Genomic DNA, 25,517 nt, shown 5'->3' with positions numbered 1-25,517 from the left:
TAGATAATTTCTCGCTCTGCGATCAATATTAGACCAGATCTATAGCTACAGTATACCAGAATATGACGTGGGGCTTTTCTTACTACTGACAGATGTGAAATAAATGTGTAAGCCTGAAACCGCTGCTGCGGAATTTACGGATAATTCCCCATATCTCCAGCGCACATAATACAGTTTAGATACTTAAAGGGCGGCAGGGTGTCACAGTGGTTAGTAGTGATTGCTACGACCTATCACTGTCTGTTAGGACCAGGTTTGTCAGCAGCCAGTAGTCTTAAGGCATATTTGTTTTCCTGTGGTTGGGATTGTAAACTCCGCACGGGCCGGGACTCCTATTCCTGGTCCGACACAGCGAGTAATTAGAGGAAGCCGTGGAGGGGTGGGGGGTACTTTGACTAAAGACCACATATCAGACTGGTCAAACTGTGGCCCTCCAGTTGTTGTGGAACTACACATCCCATCATGCCTTGCCTTAGTTTTAGCATTCCCTAACAGCAAAACTGTTGCAAGGCATGATGGGACTTGTGGTTTCACAACAGCTGGAGGGCCATAGTTTGGACATGCCTGTTTCTAGTGTATAATGTGTGTCGTACAGTATAACAAGTCAGTTTCAGCCACATACAGTAAGGGTATCTGGATTATATATCAACAGTGTCTAGTTCAATAGTCAATAGGTCGACATCGACAAAATGTTGACATTTACAAAGTCAACATGCAAAATAGCGACATGAATTTCTCTCTTTTTTTCGACTGTTTCATATTTTAACAACTGGGTACGGTAAAGTGTATCGGTAACAGAATAAGGGTACGCTCAACACTAATGGGGGTTCCATTTAAACAGTGAAGCATTGACACATAAAATTTAAAAAACTCACATCGTCCTTTTCATGTCAACCTTTTACAATGTATTGACATTTCGTCAACGTCGTTGTTCATTTTGACATTTTGTGAATGGTCAACTTTTGTAAATGTCGACCTTTTGCTTTCGATCTGTTAACTGTCCACCCAGACACTAACCTCTCCATCCACACCCCCGTATAAGATAATTGTTTGTTCAGCTAATGCTAATTCATGAGGACACAAAGAAATGGTGCAGGATGAGCCAAACAGGGTTTTTTTTTTAAGTTAATTAAAACGTAGATTCACGGCTGCGATAACGAGTCGCTCTGCTACAGACCTAGTGATACGAGTTGTTACCTATGCAGAGCCATGTGTGGTGCGATTCACACCCGCGTCCTCACCACCCAGCGCCTGCCGGCTTCCCCCATTGTGTGAACGTTGCTGTAAATCAGACAGGGCGCAGAGGGACTCTTCCGTCAGCTCCTGTTTATTACGAGTCCTGTCTGTGGCACACGAGTGATTTACACTTCGTTACAACAAAGCGGATAATTAAAATATCATTTGCAGATGTCATTTTTCATTTCATTATGAGCGAGTGGATTGATGATCTGTTTCTATTGTGTTTGTTGAAGGAGAACCTGCAGAAGTTGGTGCAGATTGAGCACAGTGTCAGGAGACAGCGCAGCCTGCTCCAGCCGGGAAGGGTAAGCCGGGAACTGACGGATCACTGGGAACTTTGTTGCTCTGAGATGTGTCATTATTGGGTTGGGGCAGAGTGTGCAGGTGTATTGGGTCTCCAGTTACAATGGGGCTCATTCACCACATTCCGCCACTGCCCCTATTAATATTGTTCAATATTATTGTATATTATATCCCAAAATTATTTATTGCTAATTGTTTATTTTTTAAGTCACGCAACTTAATTTAGCTTTATATTTACACTCTTTGGGGTAAGTTCACTAAGATGGGAGTTCTATTAAAGATGGGATCAGACGAATTATTTAGCACCTTCTAGAATATAGACAGAATCCCATCTTCAATACGACTCCCATGTTAGTAAATTGACCCCCTTGTTTCTATCCAAGTCTCTGTACAGCAGTCATTAAGGGCCAGATATATTGAGATTCAAAAAGTGATAAAACACTTTATTTTAGTGATAAACAGACAGCCAATCAGCTCCTACCTGTCATTTTTTCAAACCCAACCTGTGACATGACAGGTAGGAGCTGATTGGCTGGCTGTTTATCACTCTCCACTTTATCACTTTTGGAAGCTTAGTGCATCTGTCCAATAGTGAGAAAGCCAGGATCTAACAAGGATAAAATAGTAAAGAGATAGCACAGTTCACCCCATGTGCCCCATCCCTGGAACTGGCACCTAATACTTCTTTCACACCAGAAGCGAATTACCGGGTTAAAGCTTTTGAACCCGGGAATTTGCTGAAAAACCTGGGTTTTTCTTTGGTGTAAAAGGGTCAAGACAGATCTTAAATCCCGGCACTCCGACCCTACTCTTGACCAGAGTCGGAGTGCCGGGATTTAAGACCCTTGTTGAACCTTTCACACCACAGAAAAACCCGGGTTTTTCAGCAAATTCCTGGATTGAAAATCTTTAACCCAGTAATTTGCGGTTGGTGTGAATTGCTATCAGGCTGCACCCGGCACTCAAAAATTCCGGGTTAATTGCCGGGTGGCCGGTGTGAAAGAGGTATTACCTGTACCGGTCATTGGTTCAGATGTACAGATGGCATAGTAATGAGTAATAAATAACCTAATTCATATATATTGTCAGAGGCGCCAAACACAGGAAAAGCTTTCTTGTGTGTGTATATGTATGTGTGTGTGTGTGTGTGTGTGTGTGTATATGTATGTGTGTGCATTACTTCTACACTGATTTATCGACCAACCTCCGTAATTGCCTCGCATAGTAACATTTCACACTGACAGAAAGACAGCATTTGTACAGACTGTGTGTATTTTGCACAAGGAAAATAATAAATGATCCTATATTTGGTGTTAATTGGGATTGTGATGTGAAGTGTAAGGAGCCGTAGGGTCACATGACGTGAGGGTGGTTAATGCTTCTTCTTGCCCCGCTTCTTACACCTATCTGTCTGTTCTCACAGGAGTTTGTTAAGGAAGGGACACTAATGAAGGTGTCTGGCAGAAACCGGCATCCTCGCCACTTGTTCCTGGTAAGATGATTCATGTCACAGATATAACCGGCTGTTATTCTGGGAATTGGGGCTTTGCTGCAGCTTTGCTGGAATGTGACTGAAAATGATTTGCAAAATACTAAATATTAAGGCTGCACCATACAAGATTCAAATCCGTATTTGCATATTTAAATGAAGGAGGAGGAGCCTAAGGGGTAAGCAACCAATCAGATTATGTCTGTTATTTCTCTGTTGCATCCTAGAAAATGATAGACAGAATCTAAATAGTTGCTAGGGGCAACATCGCCTCTTTTTCATTTTTAGAAACATTAGTATATATATATATATATATATATATATATATATATATATAGTGTCTGAGGTAAAAGTTTCAGGTAAAAAGATATAAAGTACCAAACAATCAGCCCCAACTTTCAGTTATTAAACACAGCCTGTAACATGGCAGTTAGGAGCTTGTCCAAGGTTTGATACATCTCCCTGTAGTGAGCTGCCAGCCTGGGAAATCTGAGTATGAGGGAATTCGCCTGGCCATGTACCACCCTGTATGTCCTGTCACCAGATCCCGCTGCTGGGCCGAGACCACGAAGGCCTCTGATCCCAGCATTCTTGTGTAATGGAGCACCAGGCCGGAAATCTACACAGCTCGTACTCCTGTAACCTGTTTCCTGATTCCGGACCATTGTTTACATGAATGTTGCTGCTCAGAAAAAACTGTCCAGATACAAAACAAGAACCCTTCCCTGACCTCTGCCAACCTACCCAGATTTCCAGGCGGCTCTCGGCCCTTATCTACCGCCTACAAGAATTTCTCCACAAAGGCGGCCCGGTCTCCGAGGCTGAATCGCAGCTCAGGACAAAGCATCCCACCGGCTTTAATATAAACGTCTATTGTGATCTTATCGTAGATGAAAGCAGTAATCGTCACCTCGAGGAGCGAGGATCGGGGGTGGGATGCTTATAGGTGGAAACGTGTCAGGGGTTATAGTATACAGCTCAATTCAAATGAGACTGAGGGGGAAAAAGCCCTAAGCAGCCATCTTGTTTATGTCCACTTACCCCATTCCCCAACCGGAGGCAGAGCCTTCTTGATGCCAAGCACCAGGCATGTCCAAACTATGGCCCTCCAGTTGTTGTGAAACTACACCTCCCAGCATGCCTTGCCACAGTTTTGCTATTAGGGAATGCTAAAACTATGGCAAGGCATGCTGGGAGGTGTAGTTTCACAACAGCTGGAGGGCCATAGTTTGGACATGCCTGCCATCCACAAATGCTGCACCCTCACCTCGCAATGTGGGGATTGTTCTCAGTTGAAGATCTGCACTGTTATCTCTGCTTGGTTAAAATCAGGAAATCTCATGTCGTCATTGTAAACCTTTTTATTGTCGACAATAGGGGTCGACCGTTTAAATGTCCACCTAGACACTGTCCAACTAATGACCTCATACCTAGCACGGAAGGGCTCAAATAAACCACACACACAAAAACTCATTTTCGTTTTGCGTGTTCATGAATCCAGATGGCTGATGGGGGATTTGGTTGAGATGTTTGAGCCGTTTTCTGCATGGACCATTTCTGCATGGACCATTTCTTCATAGGCTGTTTGTGCTTGAGCCATTTTATTTCTTTTGAAATGACCGGGTTTGAGTCGGATTTGCTTCTCATTTGCATACATTCCAGTTGAACTGAAGGTGGAGAAACATAATTAGAGATAATACCTAAAATTGACAAGTTGCTAATTTTTGAATCAGCGCTGATTAAAAAAAAAAAATGCTAGGGTTTAATGGCAGGTTGCTGACAGGTTATTTAGTGGGATGAGGATTGCTGTGTTATATTTCTTTGTTATGTGATTTACATAACTTTATATAATTGAGTTCTGATTTTGAATCCATTTTGGCAGTCTTTGTAAAAGTCGGTCTTAAAAAAAATTATTTTGGATATTAAGTCAGTGAATGTATTTTTTCCTTCAGTTTCAAAACAGCTCAGCCTAAAGTGGAACCGTGGGGAGATAGAGCTTTACAGAGATATGGCAGTGAGCAACAAACAACTTCATGTTACCTAACACAAAATGACAATAAAAACTTATAGTTGCAGAATGTTGTTTGCTGTGAGACGTTTGGAAAAAGGAACAATTCGTTAATTCAGAAATTTACTGACGCTGAGCCTAACGTTACACCTTGAAAAATGCAATGATATGGAATGACTACATATTAAGTTACGGCATCTTCCCCGGATACGACCCTGAATGGCCGGGCAAACAGTGTGTTGGCAGTGCCCCAAAAATCTATTTTATTACCTTGTTTCGTGTCCGCACTCCATCTGATTAGTGTTTTTCCATTGTAGTTCCTGTAGTGTCACCGGGGATTAGACATTCAGGGGTACAGCCAGCTACATCTCTTACAATTCAGCAGACCTTGATTCCAAATGGCTTGTGCCCATTGGTATGACTTTGGCATCAGCGTTCTCTCTGAAGGAAATTGGATCATGGTTAGAGGCTATGGGCCCAATTCAGGTCTGATCGCAAGGTTGCAAATTCGCAATGGAGTGCGATTATCGATACACTGCGTACAGTTCACAGTACGCATACGTGCTATATCCTGCGAGGAAATCCTGCAACTGATTCTATATGCGCGCCGTTCGCAAAGCGATTGACAGGAAATAGGCGTCTGGGGGTGGAAACATCCATTTAGTGGGAGAGCCAAGAAAAAGCCAGACACGCCTAGGAAAACGCTAGGAGTTCTGGGAAATTGTAGGCGTGTCTGAGCGTGTTTAGGGAGGGTGTGGGACGTCCGCTACAGGCCGGATATGCCCTCATCCATCGCACCGCAGAATAAGTCTCTGGCTACGCGACGCCTGGGATGACTGGTGCCCCATGTAAAATCCATTGGACGGCGATCCTGTTACGACGGATTTTGGACATATTTGCACGGCTACGAATGGATGTGTAGCCATATGTACAAACAAATAACATGAAGGCCATGATTGAGAAGTAATGCAGAAACAGCACTGGGATGTCTGGGGACAGCCACCGAATAAACTTGAATAGCCGTCATTCAGTGAGACTCTGTACCCAGAGGAGACTATTTGCCCGTAGATGCTCACACTTTGCGTCCAGTGCGCAGAGCGGTATGAACCTTTGGGATCCACCCTGCCCTATCTATATGTCCACCATCATCATCAGTGCAGGCTTACCCCAGTCTACAGTGTACGTGATACGCTCCCTGCTTATGTCCAGCTCTGTCACAAGCCCCCGGGGTAAATTTACTAATTGGCGGTTTTGCTGAAGTTGTTAAAAAGCCAATAATCGCCGGCAAATGGAAGCACCAAATCAGAGAGTACGCTACAGTGGGGGTTCGTAAAGTGACAATGAAATTGTGCTGCGCCTTCTTCTCACCCCAGTAAAAGGGAACAATAATTCCCCACTAATATATCAGTAAAATAATATTCCCTCCAGAAGAGAATGACCATTGCATTCTGCCTCCATATTGGGAAGTCTGGTCTCTGTCGATCTGAGCTTAGTAAATCTGCCGCGTACAATCCAGTCGGTATACTGCAGCGAAACCGCTGGGAATTTCAATCCCACCTAGTAAATTTCTCCGTTATCGACACATATATCAAAAAAATATTCTGGCAATTGCAGGGGTTAGCCACAAATATTTTGTATCGCCTGAATGTATGTAGGAGGGGGTGCAGCGAATATATCGCCGATACCTGCTTCCATACCCCCAGCCCCCGCCGACTGCCGCATCCCCCATAAGTTTCTATGAGGGATACGGTGCCGCCAAACTTATCCGTTTCTGGACTTTACCTCACATATTTATTTTACATGCACGCGCACAGATGCAGGATATTTTCAATATTTAGGTGGACATTTAACAGAACTCAGAGAGAGATAATGTGGAGAGAGATCCAGCCAATTTGCTTCTACCTGTCATTTTACAGGCTGTGCTAGAAAAACGATAGAAGCTGATTGGTTGACATTTTGGAGGTGGATCCTAGGCCCTTTATCTTGTTATCCGGTTGATAGGTCGACAGTGAAATTTGAATCAAAAAGTCAAATAATTATCTCACTTTTGAAGTATGACTTATTAAGCACATTTTAATACTAACTTTCCATGATATTCACCGGGAATCATAATTCCCGTTGATGACATCACAGCGATACAACATGGCAGCCTCGGAGGACTCCATTGCTTCCCCTCGAATCTGTTCCCAATGTCACGGCAACAGTGATGCTAAATAATGTAGATTTATTTAGATGCAGAGATTAATGTTATTATGTATATCCTTACAAAGCACACATGGCTGGGGGAACACAACGCCTAAATGTATGCAGCTCGCAGATCATTACCTGTCTATAATATAATATATATTTCCATGGGCTGCGTGGCGCCATAGTCATGGATGCTAATGCGATCGGCCGGGTGGAGATGTCACTGAACACATCAGATTAATGTGAGCAGAGAAGGTAATTTATGAAGCAATAAGTCAGCTGAAGACAAACCCACGGACTAGTCATCTATCACCGGATGGCGCGCGAATCCCATTGCTGCACACGGAGACAACGCGGGTGCTCATCGCCGTCCCAGCAATGATTGACAGGCGCGGCCTGTAAACCTGCATTTGTGTGTTCTTATTCAATCCATATGAGGAGTATACATTATTTATACGGAATATTGTGTGCAATAACGGAAGGTGGGTCGCTGTCAAGGTTACGGCTGGTGACGAGGGGCTTTGCTTTCTGTAACAGACAACATTTCCATGATGCCGTCCATCATGGCGTATAGTTCTGTGAGATAGATGCGCTTATCCTCGTCCTGACATGTAGTATCAGGGGAGTCAGCTCCAGGAGTAGGGAAATGGATGTAGACGGGTATAGGAGACAATGACCAGAGAGTAGCTACAGTACGCCCTCAGGGGAGGCCCACTGGGATGTATGAGGGAATGGTGCTGTAACCCATAGCAACTCATCACATAGGATTAGCAAGCCAGACTTCTAAAGTGTCTTATTTGTTGCTATGGGTTACAGCACATCATGGAAATATTGCACCCTGGGGGGGCGACATGTATTGCTGTAAATCCATGGAAGGTTACCAAACTTTCCCCAATTTTACATATAAATATAACATAACACATTGCCTCATAAATGCCTGCTGTAAACTGGACGTAGGTTCCGCGTTGTCTTCTCCTAACATGGCCGTGATCGCAGTCTAAATTCCACCCTATTCTGTTAGTTTCGTATGAAACTGAGTTTAATTTACCTCATATAATAGTGCAGATTAGGTCTGGCCAACCTTTGGCCCTCCAGCTGTTGTGAAACTACACATCCCAGCATGCCTTGCCATAGTTTTAGCATTCCCTAATAGCAAAACTGTGGCAAGGCATGATAGGACTTGTAGTTTCACAACAGCTGGAGTGCCATCGATTGGATACACCTGCTGTAATCCCTCTGGGTGCCCCTAACAAGGGGGTGAGGGGTTGATTTGGGCCATTGGCACAATGTACAGTATATTATAAATTGTTCTATGATAGTGAACAGAGAGAGAGAGAGGATGTGACAGCTCCTACTATAACATTCTCTGAAACAAGTCTCCAGCTCACAAGTAGATCGGTTAGAAAGCACTTTACGGCTATTTTTTCTTCTGGATGCAGCAGAAGCGTTAATAACAATGACCTGCAAATCATGCGTTTTGGAATATGATTTTCTGTAGACACGTTTGTCCCAGGTGCACACTTCGGGGTAAATTACTAAAGCTTCAAAAAAATAAAAAGATGGGATGTTACCCGTAGCAACTAATCAGATTCTGGGCCAGATGCACTAAGCTTCAAAAGTGATAAAATGGAGAGTGATAAACAACCAACCAATCAGCTCCTGCCTGATATTTTTTAAACACAGTCTGTGACATGGCAGGTAGGAGCTGATTGGCTGGCCATTTTATAACCTTTGAAGCTTAGTGCATCTGACCCCTTTGTCTCTCATTTTCTAGGATGCAATAAATAAATAATAGACATCTTCTGTTTGGTTGCTATAGGCAATATCCCCACTTTTTTACTTTTAGGAGCCCCTCAGGCTGTAATTTGAGAAGCAGCGTGATGGTTATTAGCCCTGTTTCCCTCACGCGATGTGGGGGGTATAAGCATTTCCCGCTTTATTAATCTTGCAGCTGACTCCGCTAATGGCCGGAATTCAGATTCATTGCTGTGGAGGATGAGGTGTAATTGTCTCTTGCGCGGTTGTTTTGCAGATGAATGATGTCCTGCTGTACACCTTCCCACAGAAAGACGGCAAGTACCGGCTGAAGAACACGCTGTCTATCCCAGGAATGAGGGTGAGCGCGGGATATGTATATAATGTAGGAATACGAAGTGTCTATGAGGGCTCTCCGGATATGGTCATGGTCACTAGGGGGACCCACTTTAGGTAGGCAGGTATTGGGTGGAACACTGAAGGTTGACAGGGTTGGAAGGTTGACACAAACATTAGGTTGACATGGGCAAGTTTGACAATCAACATGGGGTTTTTCACAGTTTTATTGAGTCGACATGTGCCGACAGGCAGTATTTCATGCCCTACCATCCACTTTCCAGCCCTGTCAACCTAAGCCGTGTCGGATTTCAATGGTCTACCCTATGCATGTCTACTTAAAGTGGGTTGTCCCAATGACCCATCCCCCAAATGCTCCCTAACATTTCTATATGAATATGTTGGGGATATTTTCCCACCGGCTCATCAGCGGCGGCTGCAGTGCCGGTCATGTAGTGCAGGTGTGGGGAACCGCCTTGTACATATAAACGTCATGTATGTTATGTGCCGGTCATGTAGCGCAGGTGTGGGGAACCGCCTAGTACATATAAACCTCATGTATGTTATGTGCCGGTCATGTAGCGCAGGTGTGGGGAACCGCCTAGTACATATAAACCTCATGTATGTTATGTGCCGGTCATGTAGTGCAGGTGTGGGGAACCGCCTAGTACATATAAACCTCATGTATGTTATGTGCCGGTCATGTAGCGCAGGTGTGGGGAACCGCCTAGTACATATAAACCTCATGTATGTTATGTGCCGGTCATGTAGCGCAGGTGTGGGGAACCGCCTAGTACATATAAACCTCATGTATGTTATGTGCCGGTCATGTAGCGCAGGTGTGGGGAACCGCCTAGTACATATAAACCTCATGTATGTTATGTGCCGGTCATGTAGCGCAGGTGTGGGGAACCGCCTAGTACATATAAACCTCATGTATGTTATGTGCCGGTCATGTAGCGCAGGTGTGGGGAACCGCCTAGTACATATAAACCTCATGTATGTTATGTGCCGGTCATGTAGCGCAGGTGTGGGGAACCGCCTAGTACATATAAACCTCATGTATGTTATGTGCCGGTCATGTAGCGCAGGTGTGGGGAACCGCCTAGTACATATAAACCTCATGTATGTTATGTGCCGGTCATGAAGCGCAGGTGTGGGGAACCGCCTAGTACATATAAACCTCATGTATGTTATGAGCCGGTCATCTAGTGCAGGTGTGGGGAACCGCCTAGAACATATAAACCTCATGTATGTTATGTGCCGGTCATGTAGCGCAGGTGTGGGGAACCGCCTAGTACATATAAACCTCATGTATGATATGTGCCGGTCATGTAGCGCAGGTGTGGGGAACCGCCTAGTACATATAAACCTCATGTATGTTATGTGCCGGTCATGTAGCCCAGGTGTGGGGAACCGCCTAGTACATATAAACCTCATGTATGTTATGTGCCGGTCATGTAGCGCAGGTGTGGGGAACCGTCTAGTACATATAAACCTCATGTATGTTATGTGCCGGTCATGTAGTGCAGGTGTGGGGAACCGCCTAGTACATATAAACCTCATGTATGTTATGTGCCGGTCATGTAGCGCAGGTGTGGGGAACCGCCTAGTAAATATAAACCTCATGTATGTTATGTGCCGGTCATGTAGCGCAGGTGTGGGGAACCGCCTAGTACATATAAACCTCATGTATGTTATGTGCCGGTCATGTAGTGCAGGTGTGGGGAACCGCCTAGTACATATAAACCTCATGTATGTTATGTGCCGGTCATGTAGTGCAGGTGTGGGGAACCGCCTAGTACATATAAACCTCATGTATGTTATGTGCCGGTCATGTAGCGCAGGTGTGGGGAACCGCCTAGTACATATAAACCTCATGTATGTTATGTGCCGGTCATGTAGCGCAGGTGTGGGGAACCACCTAGTACATATAAACCTCATGTATGTTATGTGCCGGTCATGTAGCGCAGGTGTGGGGAACCGCCTAGTACATATAAACCTCATGTATGATATGTGCCGGTCATGTAGCGCAGGTGTGGGGAACCGCCTAGTACATATAAACCTCATGTACTGTATGTTATGTGCCGGTCATGTAGTGCAGGTGTGGGGAACCGCCTAGTACATATAAACCTCATGTATGTTATGTGCCAGTCATGTAGCGCAGGTGTGGGGAACCGCCTAGTACATATAAATGTCATGTATGTTATGTGCCGGTCATGTAGTGCAGGTGTGGGGAACCGCCTAGTTAATATAATCCTCATGTATGTTATGTGCCGGTCATGTAGTGCAGGTGTGGGGAACCGCCTAATACATATACACTTCATGTATGTTATATATGTGCTGCGTGGGGATTGGTAGCGCTTTATGCATTAGGCCCAATCAGTGCCCAGGAACCAGCATAAGCCATCACACACCCCTAACCCCACCCCCAGACTTATGTGCACTAGCCAATGGGTGTCCATAGAAGGAGTGTGATGCCTCCTTCTGATGTGATGCCCAGAGTCCTGGGCGCCACAGGCTCTAGATATACTCAGCGCATCCAATCCTCGGGTGAACCATCCAGCACATATATTACATACATGATAACTACTATATAGATATAATGTCACCTATAGATCACTCTGCGCTGCTGGGACCTGGCATATTACATATGTACTGAGTCACCTATAGATCACGCTGCGCTGCTGGTGCCTGTCATATTATATATGTACTGATTCGCCTATAGATCACTCTGCGCTGCTGGGGATCTGGCCTATTATATATGTACTGAGTCACCTATAGATCACTCTGCGCTGCTGGGGCCTGTCATATTATATATGTACTGAGTCACCTATAGATCACCCTGCGCTGCTGGGGCCTGGCATATTATATATGTACTGAGTCACCTATAGATCACTCTGCGCTGCTGGGGCCTGTCATATTATATATGTACTGAGTCACCTATAGATCACCCTGCGCTGCTGGGGCCTGGCATATTATATATGTACTGAGTCACCTATAGATCACCCTGCGCTGCTGGGACCTGGCATATTATATATGTACTGAGTCACCTATAGATCACTCTGCACTACTGGGACCTGGCATATTATATATGTACTGAGTCACCTATAGATCACTCTGCGCTGCCGGGGCCTGGCATATTATATAATGTACTGTCACCTATAGATCACTCTGCGCTGCTGGGGCCTGGCATATTATATATGTACTGAGTCACCTATAGATCAGTCTGCGCTGCTGGGACCTGGCATATTATATATGTACTGAGTCACCTATAGATCACTCTGCGCTGCTGGGACCTGGCATATTATATATGTACTGAGTCACCTATAGATCGCTCTGCGCTGCTGGGGACCTGGCATATTATATATGTACTGAGTCGCCTATAGATCACCCTGTGCTGCTGGGACCTGGCATATTATATAATGTACTGTCACCTATAGATCACTCTGCGCTGCTGGGGCCTGGCATATTATATATGTACTGAGTCACCTATAGATCACTCTGCGCTGCTGGGGACCTGGCATATTATATATGTACTGAGTCACCTATAGATCACTCTGCGCTGCTGGGGACCTGGCATATTATATATGTACTGAGTCACCTATAGATCACGCTGCGCTGCTGGTGCCTGTCATATTATATATGTACTGATTCGCCTATAGATCACTCTGCGCTGCTGGGGACCTGGCATATTATATATGTACTGAGTCACCTATAGATCACCCTGCGCTGCTGGGGCCTGGCATATTATATATGTACTGAGTCACCTATATATCACGCTGCGCTGCTGGGGACCTGGCATATTATATATGTACTTCGTCACCTATAGATCACCCTGCGCTGCTGGGGCCTGGCATATTATATATGTGCTGAGTCACCTATAGATCACCCTGCGCTGCTGGGGCCTGGCATATTATATATGTACTGAGTCCCCTATAGATCACTCTGCACTACTGGGACCTGGCATATTATATATGTACTGAGTCACCTATAGATCACTTTGCAATGCTGGGGCCTGTCATATTATATGTGTACCGAGTCACCTATAGATCAGTCTGCGCTGCTGGGGTCCTGACATATTATATATGTACTGAGTCACCTATAGATCAGTCTGCGCTGCTGGGGACCTGACATATTATTTATGTACTGAGTCACCTATAGATCACTCTGCGCTGCCGGGGACCTGACATATTATATATGTACTGAGTCACCTATAGATCACGCTGCGCTGCTGGGGACCTGGCATATTATATAGGTACCGAGTCACCTATAGATCACTCTGCGCTGCTGGGACCTGGCATATTATATATGTACTGAGTCACCTATAGATCACTCTGCGCTGCTGGGGACCTGGCATATTATATATGTACTGAGTAACCTATAGATCACCCTGCGCTGCTGGGGCCTGGTATATTATATATATGTACTGAGTCACCTATAGATCACTCTGCGCGGGTGGGGTCTGGCATATTATATAGGTACTGAGTCACCTATAGATCACTCTGCGCTGCTGGGGCCTGGCATATTATATGTGTACTGAGTCACCTATAGACCACTCTGCGCTGCTGGGGCCTAGCATATTATATAGGTTCTGAGTCACCTATAGATCAATCTGTGATGCTGGGACATGGCATATTATATAGGTACTGAGTCACCTATAGATCACTCTGCACTACTGGGACCTGGCATATTATATGTGTATAATATGCCAGCTTAGTTGCAGAGTGCAACTAAGCTGATCATCCACTCATTAGTCATCTCACGGCTCGACTACTGCAATGTTCTCCTCACTGGCCTCGCTCAATCCCAACTAGCTCCTCTCCAATCTGTCCTCAATGCTGCAGCCAGGCTTATCTTCCTCTCCCTCCGCTCTAACTCTGCTACTCCCCTTCAACAAAATCTGCACTGGCTTCCATTCCCCTACAGAATCCTCTTCAAACACCTCACACTCACATACAGGGCCATCTCTAATTCCATTGCTCCATATATCTCTAACCTCATCTCCATTCATACACCCTCCCGCCCTCTACGGTCAGCTGACGACTGTCGTCTCTCCTCCACCCTGATCACTGCTTCCCATGCTAGAGTACAGGACTTTGCCCGTGCTGCACCCCTTCAGTGGAACGCACTCCCTCGCTCCATTAGACTCTCCCCGATCTTGCAAAGCTTCAAACGGGCACTGAAAACTCACCTATTCATCAAAGCATACCCTTCCACTGCATAAACTAGCTGGTTCTCCGACCCCTTGCCTGTTTACATCCTGCTATCTAACCACCACCCCCTCGCTTGCACCTCTTGTAATCTGTCTGTCTCACCTTCCTACTAGATTGTAAGCTCCTCCGAGCAGGGCCCTCTTCCCTCCTGTTGTCAAAGCCCACTTCTCTTCACATGTCACTCACAGCTCTTCTATACTCCAACACTCAGTGACCATCTTTGTCCGCATACTCATCTCCATCATTGGCATCTAGCCTCTAGTTGTATGTTGATTGAGTCCTCACTACTTACATTTAAGCTGTAATGTGTATTGATCTGTGGCGCTCTTTATTTGTACTGTATTTTTGTTATTTATTCAATGTTATGCCAAGTTTTGTCTCCCTGTATTGTTCCTTTGTACGGTGCTGTGAAACATTTGTGGCGCCTTATAAATAAAATTATAATAATAATAATAATGTGTACTGAGTCACCTATAGATCACTCTGCGCTGCTAGGGCCTGGCATATTATATAGGTTCCGAGTCACCTATAGATCCCTCTGCGCTGCTGGGACCTGGCATATTATATAGGTTCCGAGTCACCTATAGATCACTTTGCACTCCTGGGACCTGGCATATTATATAGGTACTGAGTCGCCTATAGATCACGCTGCGCTGCTGGGGACCTGGCATATTATATAGGTACTGAGTCGCCTATAGATCACTCTGCGCTGCTGGAACCTGGCATTTTATATAGGTACTGAGTCGCCTATAGATCACTCTGCGCTGCTGGGGACCTGGCATATTATATATGTACTGAGTCACCTATAGACCAGTCTGCGCTGCGGGGGCCTGGCATATTATATATGTACTGAGTCACCTATAGATCAGTCTGCACTGCTGGGGCCTGGCATATTATATATGTACTGAGTCACCTATAGATCAGTCTGTGCTGCTGAGGTCTGGTGTATGATATATGTACTGAGTCACCTTTAGATCACTCTGCGCTGCTGGGACCTGGCATATTATATATGTACGGAGTCACCTATAGATCAGTCTGCGCTGCGGGGGCCTGGCATATTATATATGTACTGAGTCACCTATAGATCAGTCTGCATTGCTGGGGCCCGGCATATTATTTATGTACTGAGTCACCTATAGATCAGTCTGTGCTGCTGAGGTCTGGTGTATGATATAGGTATTGAGTCACCTATAGATTTGCATTATGTCCCCTGATTATGAGGTGAGCGGTCTCTGTATATGATAACTCAGTATTCCTGCTGCAGGACTACGTCACAGATAATGATTAAATGGCTCATTTGTTCCTTGTAAAACCAGGCAAATAAAACCCCTCATTAATATTAAGTGTTAACGGACGTCTGTCAGGCCGCGCTCAGTGCTCAGCGCAGATGTCTGCTGACCAGAGCAGAGTCGGCTGGAAGAGATGGGAATGTTACCGTAATAAGATACATTGGGGCACATGTATTAAGCCTTAACAAGAGATAAATGCAAGGGTGATAAGGAGAGATACATGTCCAGCCAATCAGCTCCTTACTGACTTTTTTCAAACACAGCCTGTAACATGGCAGTTAGCACGTGATTGGCTGGACGTTTATCTCTCTATGGGCGGGATGTATTAATATACATCGCCGCCCTTCGCATGGCAGCCTATGTACTAACATATGCGGCCAGCATCGGGTTGCGGTGACGGAGACCCCCGCGATACCTGTGATGTGGGCTGCGGGGGTCTCCGTCACCTCCCGGCGGCTGCCAGCGTCCCCTTGTGTCTCCTCCTCCCCCCTGAGGCCAGATGTCCTCCCGGCTGTGACACCAGGGGGAGGAGGAGATCAAAGGAGGACGGGGGGGGGGGGGGGGGGATGGCGCGCGGATGCGGGCGGCGAAAGAAGAGGGTGGAGATACCCTGCCTTGTGAAAACGGGGCGGATGGGTATTGATACATAGGAAAATGCAGTAAAACGGGAGTTTTACCGCATTTTCCCTTTAGTACATCCCGCCCTATATCACCCTTGGATTTATCTCTTGTTAAGGCTTAATACATCTGCCCATAGAGTCCAATATTAAAACTGCGCCTTGATGCAAATTATATCATTTTAAATCCACTTTACCCTTCTTATAGCTTTTAAATATTTAGGGGGAAATTTACTAAGAATACGAATACAAAAAAATCGTATTCGTATTCTTGATACGAATCAATACGACTGCATATGGCTCTTGCAGCCTGGTGCTGGTTACGGCTGTGGGGGGGGGGGGACCCCACGCCGTTTTTTTCACTTTTTTTTTTTATTGTTATTTTTTTTACACTGAAGGCTGCAAATATGACAGGAAAATAAAGTGTATTTTCCTGCCGTATTTGGCCCGCCATTCGCGGTCGTTTTACACTAATTAGTAATGGTGATTTCTGTCGTATTCTATCGATGGTGTAATTATTCGTATTTGTAAATACAAATGTCCCATCAATACGAATACAAACATTGGTATTTTTGGCATAGTAAAAGTACATTTTTTTTAGTAAATTTCCCCCTTAATGTCACCCGATGGTACATTTGTGGGGTGAGTGTTCATACCCCTATATGTGTTTTTGTCCCAGGTGAGCCGGCCGATTGTGGAGAATGCGCAGAATGTGCTGAAGATTGAATGTATGGAGCGCTGCCTGATGCTGTCCGCCAGGTAACGCCGCCGGTCCCCTTCCAACGTCAGATTCTAATCCCCTCGCTCCCCTGCGCAGGTGCAGCCCCTCAGTGCGAGCGGATCTGACCAGCTGCTTGTTCGCCATCCCGTTCGCACCTAGTAGTGCGGGCAGGGGGCTGTGGGGTGGCAAAAATGGTGGGCGTTGTCATGGAAACTTCCTGATGCCGCGGGTGCAGGGGGTCGGGCAGCTGACGTATGTCCCCTGACATAACACGAAGCCGCTCTGACGCTTTTATCTTTTATATACCTATATACCTGCGATGCTGAGGACTGTGATCTATCTCGGGGATCATTAGTCAGACACCGCTCACTAAGCGGCGTCAGCAGGTGACCGTCTGCCTGGTACACGCTTTGCTCTGCGTCGGCCACGCGGATCGCCGCTCCCAGAGTCCTTCAGTGACTGTGGGAAGGTAGAACCGGCCTGCTCATCACTCACCTCAGAGTCCATAAGTGCTGCGGCTGCTGATTACCGCCTGCGGGCGTGGAGCGGTGCAGAGAGGGTCACGGACAGCGCACATGTCTGATGCTAAAGACCTGAGCCCAGCATCCCAAATGCACTGTCCGCAGCTAATGACATTTACTGTACTGCCCTGAGGGGGGCCGTATGTTCCTCTCTGCAAAACCAATGACGTTACGTTGTCCGTGCTAGAGCTCCCTGTGGACACAAGTCAAAAAGGTCAACATGTCCTTTTAGGGATTTTTGGCCATTTTTGTACCCTGTCATCCAAATGGACTCCAATTGGGAACGGTAAAGTGTGCCCTGCGCTGCGCCATCAGTAGGTTACCCATCGATCGTTACTGTCAATGGTACCATTGATGGTTAAACTCAACGGTGTATAGAGAACCATCGATGCAAAGAACCCATCGATGATCATCACTACTGTAATGATCAGTGATTTACAGGCCAATCAGAGTCTAGGGGCGTGGTTTCACAGGTGTCAGGGGGCGGTGCTATGCTCCATGTTCCAACACCCGGATGAAAAAATAAATAAAAATATTCAATGGCTCGCTGTATCATCGATGGTGGGAAACCATCTGGTACTTCCCCATCAATGGTAGAAGCAGTTGCCATTAGTTGTAGACCCGTGGTGAATTTAAATCTTCGATGATCGATGGCCATCCGTAGTGAGGCACCGGGCCCAAAGCATTGCAAGATAAGCACCATGCCAGGCACCGGAAAATCAGTGAAAAACTCATTTCTACCTTTGTGTCATCCTTTTGCTTGTGTTGACCTTTTTCCAGTGTCAACCTTGTGCATATCAACCTAGACATTGTCGACTTAATGAATCACCCCCATATTGGGGGTGATTCTGGTTGGTATGCAAGAGCAAACTCCTTCTTTAATGGACAAAACCATGGGGCAGATGTAACATGTGCAGAGTGAGTTAGATTTGGGTGGGGTGTGTTCAAACTGAAATCCAAATTGCAGTGTAAGAATAAAGCAGCCAGTATTCACCCTGCACAGCAACAAAATAACTCACCCAAATGTAACTACCCCTGCACATGTTGCATCTGCCCCACCTGCAGCGCAGCACAGTTTTGTCCATTAAAGAAGGAGTTTGCTGTTGCAAACCATCCAGAATAACCCCCATCGTCCCAAGCACGGAATGTAATATAGAGCAACAGGGGGATAACGGGCAGGTGTGTAGGGACTGTTGTGCAGGATATAACCCATAGGCCCAATTACAAAGCTTTTCTGTGTATTCTGTTGGCAGCTCCTGCTCGGAGAGGGATGACTGGTATAGCTGTATCAGCAGGACCGTACAAGAGTACTACAAGGCTCCGACTGTGTCCGTCTATAACAACATTGAGGTGAGTGTAGACTAAGACCAAGGCACAGCGCCGACACACAACTGTGTCTTTCACTCTTGATGCCCAGGCCCAACCAGAACATATCAGGCAAACAGTGCATACTGGCCGGACACTATTACCAATATATGCACGTTTATCGTTACGTACAATTAGACGTAACATATTGGCACAGTTGGAGTAGTGGATAGCATTACTGCCTCACAGCACTGAGCTCATGGGCCCGATTCCCAGCACGGCCCTCTCTGTGCGAGTGGTTAATTACGAAGGCATTAATAATGTTGACTTGCAGCCTAATCTAACTCTAACCCTCAGTGAAGAGAAACCCTACAATGATGTGTCCGCATTCTACATGCCATCATAATGGCTACATACAATGTTGGTGTGGAGTTTGTACTTTCTCTCCACGATACTGCTAGGCTAATTGGATTATGTGTCAGTGTGTGTCCAGGTCATAGGGAATATAGAGTGCAAGCTCCAATGGGACATTCTGTGTACAGCGCTGCAGAATATGTGTGCGCTATAGAAATAATTGTAAATGTATAACTATAGATTTACAGTATTTTTGGGGGTAGTTCCTGTAGATGTCAATGGAGGATATACCGTATAAATAAATATATCGCTCACCAGATTGTGACAATGACCCTTCGTACAATGAATGCGGCAATTACGGGTTGTAATACGAGGTTAGGGAACCCTTATGCTCAGTCTGCTGCTGAGATTTATATTGGTGGAAAAAATGATTAAAATGCTTAACGCTGGTGCAGCTCCCCGGGACGGTAATATCTTCCTGTGATCAGGGCTCATTATATAACTAAGATAAGCAAGCCAGCCAGCGCTGTCCCCAGCCTCGTTACTGGCTGCACGCTGTTCTTATATTACACTGCTCCGAGTGCAGCCGGGAGGGGGGGGGGGGGTAATTGGATAACAGTATACCTGAGTATTATGGACTCACTGGCTTTATGAAATAAACAGATATTGTGCCGTCAGAACCTTTTTTTTTTTTTAAATCAAGTAATTTTTATTGATTAATTTTGAATACAAATGAAAAAAAATAATAAAGTACAAAACAAAAAAGAAAAAAAAAGGACTATACAATGGTGCATTGTTTAAATATTTGTCATGGGTGTGACATCGAGTACAACAGGGTAGTAGGTAGTTAACATGAGTTTTTGAAGAGGGCATTGGAAGGCAGTGCATGGAGGCGAAGGGCGCCCGGACAGGGTACAAGCAAACAGAGATGTAAAGTAAATCACGGGGGGAGGTCTTGAATATACAACAAAGAATTCGCCAGAACCTTTTTTTTAAAACACACAATTCTCTCGGAGCTGCCATGTTGTAGGCTGAAACAATAATTCTATCGATTCCCTAAGTACTAATGACATCACTGAGGCACGAGGCATAAAGTAAGTCATGCCTCAGTCATTTCTATTGAATTGATAAACCTGGCTATTGATCAGCTATCTGTATTTCGCTAGGTCTAATATCCAGCACATTAAGCCTAACCCCCCCCAAAAAAGATTCTGTTGTCGCCCCCACCTCCAGAATATTACCCCTTTTTCACTGACATGAAAATCACACTTTGTTTCTCATGGACGCGCACCTACCCGGGATTTTCGTCACAAGTAGAAAATTCTGGGCATAGTGATTCGGGATTCTTACCCTTGTTACAAGTAGGGTTTTTAGCGGGTCAGCTGCAGTGGAAACTGGTCTTACCCTGGATTTTTGACACATGAATTTACAAAAAGCTGCTGATTGGTTCCTCCTGGGGTCTGGCAGCTGATGTCACCAGAGGAGACGCTGTCAGGGGCTGTTTTCAGCTTGAGAATACACAGGAATCCAATGCAACGGAAACAGGGACATGGGAGAGTGAGACCCAATAAAATCCCCAGTAACACATCCCGGGTCTGACCATGGATTTTGGTGAAAAAGGGGAAGTCAGAGAAAACTGTTATGCAACACCGCCATCTAGTGTCAGATGTTGGAAATGGGGATAGTTTTAAATATTATTATTATCCTTTATTTATATGGCACCACAAGGGATCTGCAGCACCCAAGTACATAACAGGAATAATCAGAACACAGTGAGTTGGAGTACAAGACAATATAGAACAAGTACAGGGTATATCGACTGAGCTGCATCAGCAAATGACACCGAAATAAGTATCAAGCTGGCAGAAAACATGAAGGGGTGGGCCTTGCTCCTGAGAGGGGAGGGGCAGACAGACAGAGTTGACACGGAATGTGTAGACAGTGAGTGTAGGTGGAGGAAGCTACCTGCTAGACCGAGTACATACCACATTATTTCCCTATGGATAAGTGACATCACAGAGACACCACGACTAATGCCTTCTCCTCTCTCAGCTTAGGGAACGACTGGGAATGTGTCTGGGCGAGAGGCCTCCCAGTGTGGCGCACATGTCTCACGCTATGATGTGTATGAACTGTGGCAGCGACTTCACACTGACACTGAGACGCCATCACTGTCACGCCTGCGGCAAGGTGAGGAGCTTGGGGTACCCGGGTGTGATCCCAGGGCTTATAGGGGTTACCTGGGGGATTACCAGTGGGATGTCACTAAATGCAGACTGCAAGTCACATAGTGGTTTATTCTGTGTTAAATGAGAAACCTGGGTACTCCGGTTTCCTCCCACAATCCAAAAATATACTATTAGGTTAATTGGCTCCCAACAAAATTAACCCTAGAATGTCTGTGTGTGCATGTACATGTGGTAGGGAATATAGAGTGTAAGCTCCACTTGGGCAGGGACTGATGTGACTGTTCAAATATTCTCTGTACAGCGCTGCGGAATATGTGTGCGCTATATAAGAAACTGTTGATAAATAATACAGATGACGTGCAGCAGGTTTCCTATGACTGTTGTCCTTGTTTTCAGATTGTTTGTCGCAGTTGCTCCAGAAACAAATACCCGCTAAAGTACCTGAAAGATCGTCCATCTAAAGTTTGCAATGGATGCTTCGCTGAGCTACGGAAAAGAGGTATGACTCCGCCTCCCACCCTATCTTAGGGATGGCCATTGCCCATCGATGATTCAAAGTCATCGATGATTTATGGCTGATGTCGAATACTTTTTGCCATGGATGCTTTTTTATTTTAAGGTGTCCCGACAACCCTGAAGCCCCACCCCCACATTCTGATTGGCCCATGGGCCATTAAGTCAAAGAAAATCGATGACCTTCAATAAGTAAAGCTATCGATGGTCATCCATCACATAGTTTGTTACTATTGATGGCTGTATGCAGTATCTCTATCGTTGGCAACCATCGTTGCGACTGCCATCCCTATACAATCTCTTCAATTTACTATTACTAATGTCACAGCTCCACCCAGTGGCCGGCCATCACTTTTGCAGCCTGATGATTTTATCTCATAACAATATATTTCTGGTTTGCATTAATGTTCCGTTGTATAATCTCCGCTCTGTTCATTTGCTTCAATAGAGCTTGCGTCAGCGAACATGAATTCCTCGCCACAGTTGTCACGGTCGTCCACCAGCGCTTTTTCATCCATGCTTCAAAGCATTCACCCCTCTTCTTTTAAGAGACACAAGAAAGTGCCATCTGCTCTGATGGAGGTAGGGACAAGGCTGTCTGAGACAAGGCAAGGACTAAGTGTGCAAATTCTCAACACAACACTTCATGTTTCATTAATGTATGTTGTCTGTAATAAGTGTGTAGTGGGGGGGGGGGGTGGGGGGGGGGGAGCAGCGATGATCTTTCCTCGTGTAGAACATGGGGCCGGTGTAAATCCCAAACTAGTGGATACAGCTGTTTATCTGTTAATATTATTTGTGTCTGGTCACCCTGATCTGCTATGTGTGATATATGTATATATGTGATTATATAGTCAGCAGCTGCTTCCAGGTGCCCCCCGGATTCTAGTCCTTACATTGATGTGAAGTCGCTGAGGTAAAAGTAAATCACTGTTACGGCGTCATACAATGGCGGCATGTGAACAGTGATGCGCTAAGCGCCATTTCTATATTCTATATTTACTGCCGTAACACACCGGGTAATACAGGAACGTGTTGGCAGCATAGTAAAAGGAAAAGACAGAAAGAAGAAGGAGTTAAATACAAAGTTATATATTCACAATACATTATAGGCAGCTCAGAGAGAAAGATGATATTACAGTATGTGCCTCACTCCAGTATCTAGTACGCTTTGTTTAGGAACGAGTGACATCGCTGAGGTATGAGGCACTAACCTGGTACAATCTCATGGATTTGGCTTCAGTTGTTGCCCACATTGGTTTATGATGGTGCATAGACCCCGGACCTCAGCCATACGAGTGCCTCGGACCTCAGCCATACGAGTGCCTCGGACCTCAGCCATACGAGTGCCTCGGACCTCAGCCATAGGAGTGCCTCGGTCCTCAGCCATACGAGAGCCCCTTCATTTTCCTCATTGTTTATGTCATTTTCGTGTTTCTGGTTGGTAATCAATAAAGATATTAGTAAATATGGTTGTAACTGGCTTCCCGGCCCCGGAATCCCAACACCTGTCAGAATCTCAACAGCCGATATTCCAAATGTACCTATGAGGGGGGTGGATTTAGGCTGTGCAAAGGGAAGGTTGTGGTTAAGCTGCAAAGGGTGGTGAGTAGGGTTAGGCTGCGGAAGGGAGGGTTAGTCTGCAGGGAGGGGAGGAAAGGCCCGCCCATACACTATGCTATTTGGGCCTGATTTCATGCAATTCTGGTGGATCAGGCTGAGGAATCGGGGTGAAATTGGTTCAAATAGCACGTGTGTGAGCCAGAGATAATACGTACTGCAGGTAAGATCTGCGCCAGTCACAGGGAACGGGGAATGTATGTATGTGATACATCACATGCAGCAGTAGCGCGATGTGATCACGCCACCCGGGAAAGGTCCCAAGCTCAAGGGGAATTTGATGCGACTCTCCAAGGGGAGAAGTTGCGTAGTGTATGGGGGCCTTTAGAGTTAGGCCGCAGGAAAGGAAGGTTAACCCTTTGTGTGCCAAGTGATTTGGTCAAAATTGGTGTGAAAATTGCCAAGCAAACCTTTCTATTTATCATAATGACCTGTCCTGTTACCTTATATAGGAAATAGAATCTTTTCTGTCCCCGCGACAAATTTTATGTGAATTTATATAACAAAGGCGAGCGACGCTGGGATTTTTAGTGGATATTTTAAACATCTCACAGAGCTGTCGGCACTCAAAGGGTTAAAGAACATTGTGACCTACACAGTATCTGTACCAGACTACTGAAGACAAACACAGCTGATAAGAGATAGATGTCGCTTCACCCTACAAACACAGCTGGTACCGCAGGCTGCCCAGCAGGGGGCAGCAGGGTAATATGTGATACAAATGATGCGCCTGCTAATACGACCGACTCCTAGCACCACACTGTAGGAAAGTATATGTAACTGTACGCTGGAGCAATCAGTAATTACAGCCTATGCATTTATAAGCCCAGCATACGCCAACCATATCTCAGAAAAGATAATGTATTCTGCTGTACCTGCGGAGAACAGATCAGAGCTGCATTCACCAAATAACATATTCTGAGGTGCACAGTATTCTAAGGCAGAAGTAGTCAGCCTGTGGCTCTCTGGCAGGGCATGCTGAGACTTGTAGTCCCACTATAGACTAGGATACCTTGGAGATTCAAGGTTGCCTATGCCCAGGCTGAACGCTTCTTTATTGGGCCTCCTGAATTGGAACAATAAGCTGTACTGCCCGGTATCGGGTTAGAATGTCAGCAGGTAACATGCCGACATACCGAAACGTCGACATTGTAATAATGTCGGCTTGGTATTTTAGTGCTAAATTATGTCTAGGTTTAAATTGTGAAAATTGCTATGATAACATTATGGCCACAAGAGTATCTCCATATCTCACATGTTTACAGAACACCCATGTCAACAAAGTGACTGTTGACATCTTGGTGTCAACATTGTGACTGTTGACGCTTGATACCCAACCCTGCTGCTGACGTGATGCTCAAAGTGTTTTATAGGTCTTCGTGAAATACATCTGAACTCTAAAGCATTATATTAGTGGTACATGAGAGGGGGCGGGATTTAAGAAGCTGTACATTAAAGTTATCTGAAGGTGGACACCGTATATAGAGGTAGATGTACGAAGCACTGATAAGGGAGGAGAAGTGAGCCAGAGGAGAAGTGGCCCATGGCAGCCAATCAGCTGCTCTGTATAATGTTATATTATGCAAATTATAGATGTTACTTTAGTGCTGATTGGTTGCCATGCGCCACTCCTGCTCTGGCTCACTCCTCCCTTATCACTGCTTCATACATCTACTCCATAATAACAGAACAGATGCCTGTATTTCATTACTCTTGGGTTTTGTTTCTTACTAACTCCAACTGCTGTGAGTTTGCTCTAAGTCAGGGATGGGGAACCTGTGGCTCTCCAGATGTTTGGAAACTACAAATGCCATCATGCCTTGCCAGTTTTGCTATAAGGGAGTGTTAAAACTGT

General features: G+C 45.5%; 1 protein-coding gene across 5 annotated transcripts in view; it reads left to right on the top strand.

Annotated features, from left to right (window-relative positions):
* The window catches only part of FGD5 (FYVE, RhoGEF and PH domain containing 5), a 107,999-nt gene that overhangs the window by 77,508 nt on the left and 4,974 nt on the right, over positions 1–25,517 (top strand). For 3 of the 5 annotated variants that reach the window (XM_083155688.1, XM_083155690.1, XM_083155687.1), the window contains exons 11-18: positions 1,473–1,544; positions 2,966–3,034; positions 9,259–9,342; positions 17,119–17,198; positions 18,935–19,031; positions 21,393–21,530; positions 21,926–22,028; positions 22,491–22,624. In XM_083155688.1, the coding sequence (XP_083011814.1) occupies positions 1,473–1,544; positions 2,966–3,034; positions 9,259–9,342; positions 17,119–17,198; positions 18,935–19,031; positions 21,393–21,530; positions 21,926–22,028; positions 22,491–22,624 (777 nt within the window). Of the gene's footprint in view, positions 1–1,472; positions 1,545–2,965; positions 3,035–9,258; positions 9,343–17,118; positions 17,199–18,934; positions 19,032–21,392; positions 21,531–21,925; positions 22,029–22,490; positions 22,651–25,517 lie in introns of all 5 variants that reach the window. The other 2 variants (XR_014454265.1, XM_083155689.1) reach the window with 1 other exon arrangement.

The sequence above is a fragment of the Crinia signifera genome, chromosome 8, assembly GCF_055691185.1.
Source record: "Crinia signifera chromosome 8, ASM5569118v1, whole genome shotgun sequence".
In the NCBI taxonomy this organism is placed as follows: domain Eukaryota; kingdom Metazoa; phylum Chordata; class Amphibia; order Anura; family Myobatrachidae; genus Crinia; species Crinia signifera.
This window is presented reverse-complemented; position numbering and strand designations above follow the sequence as displayed.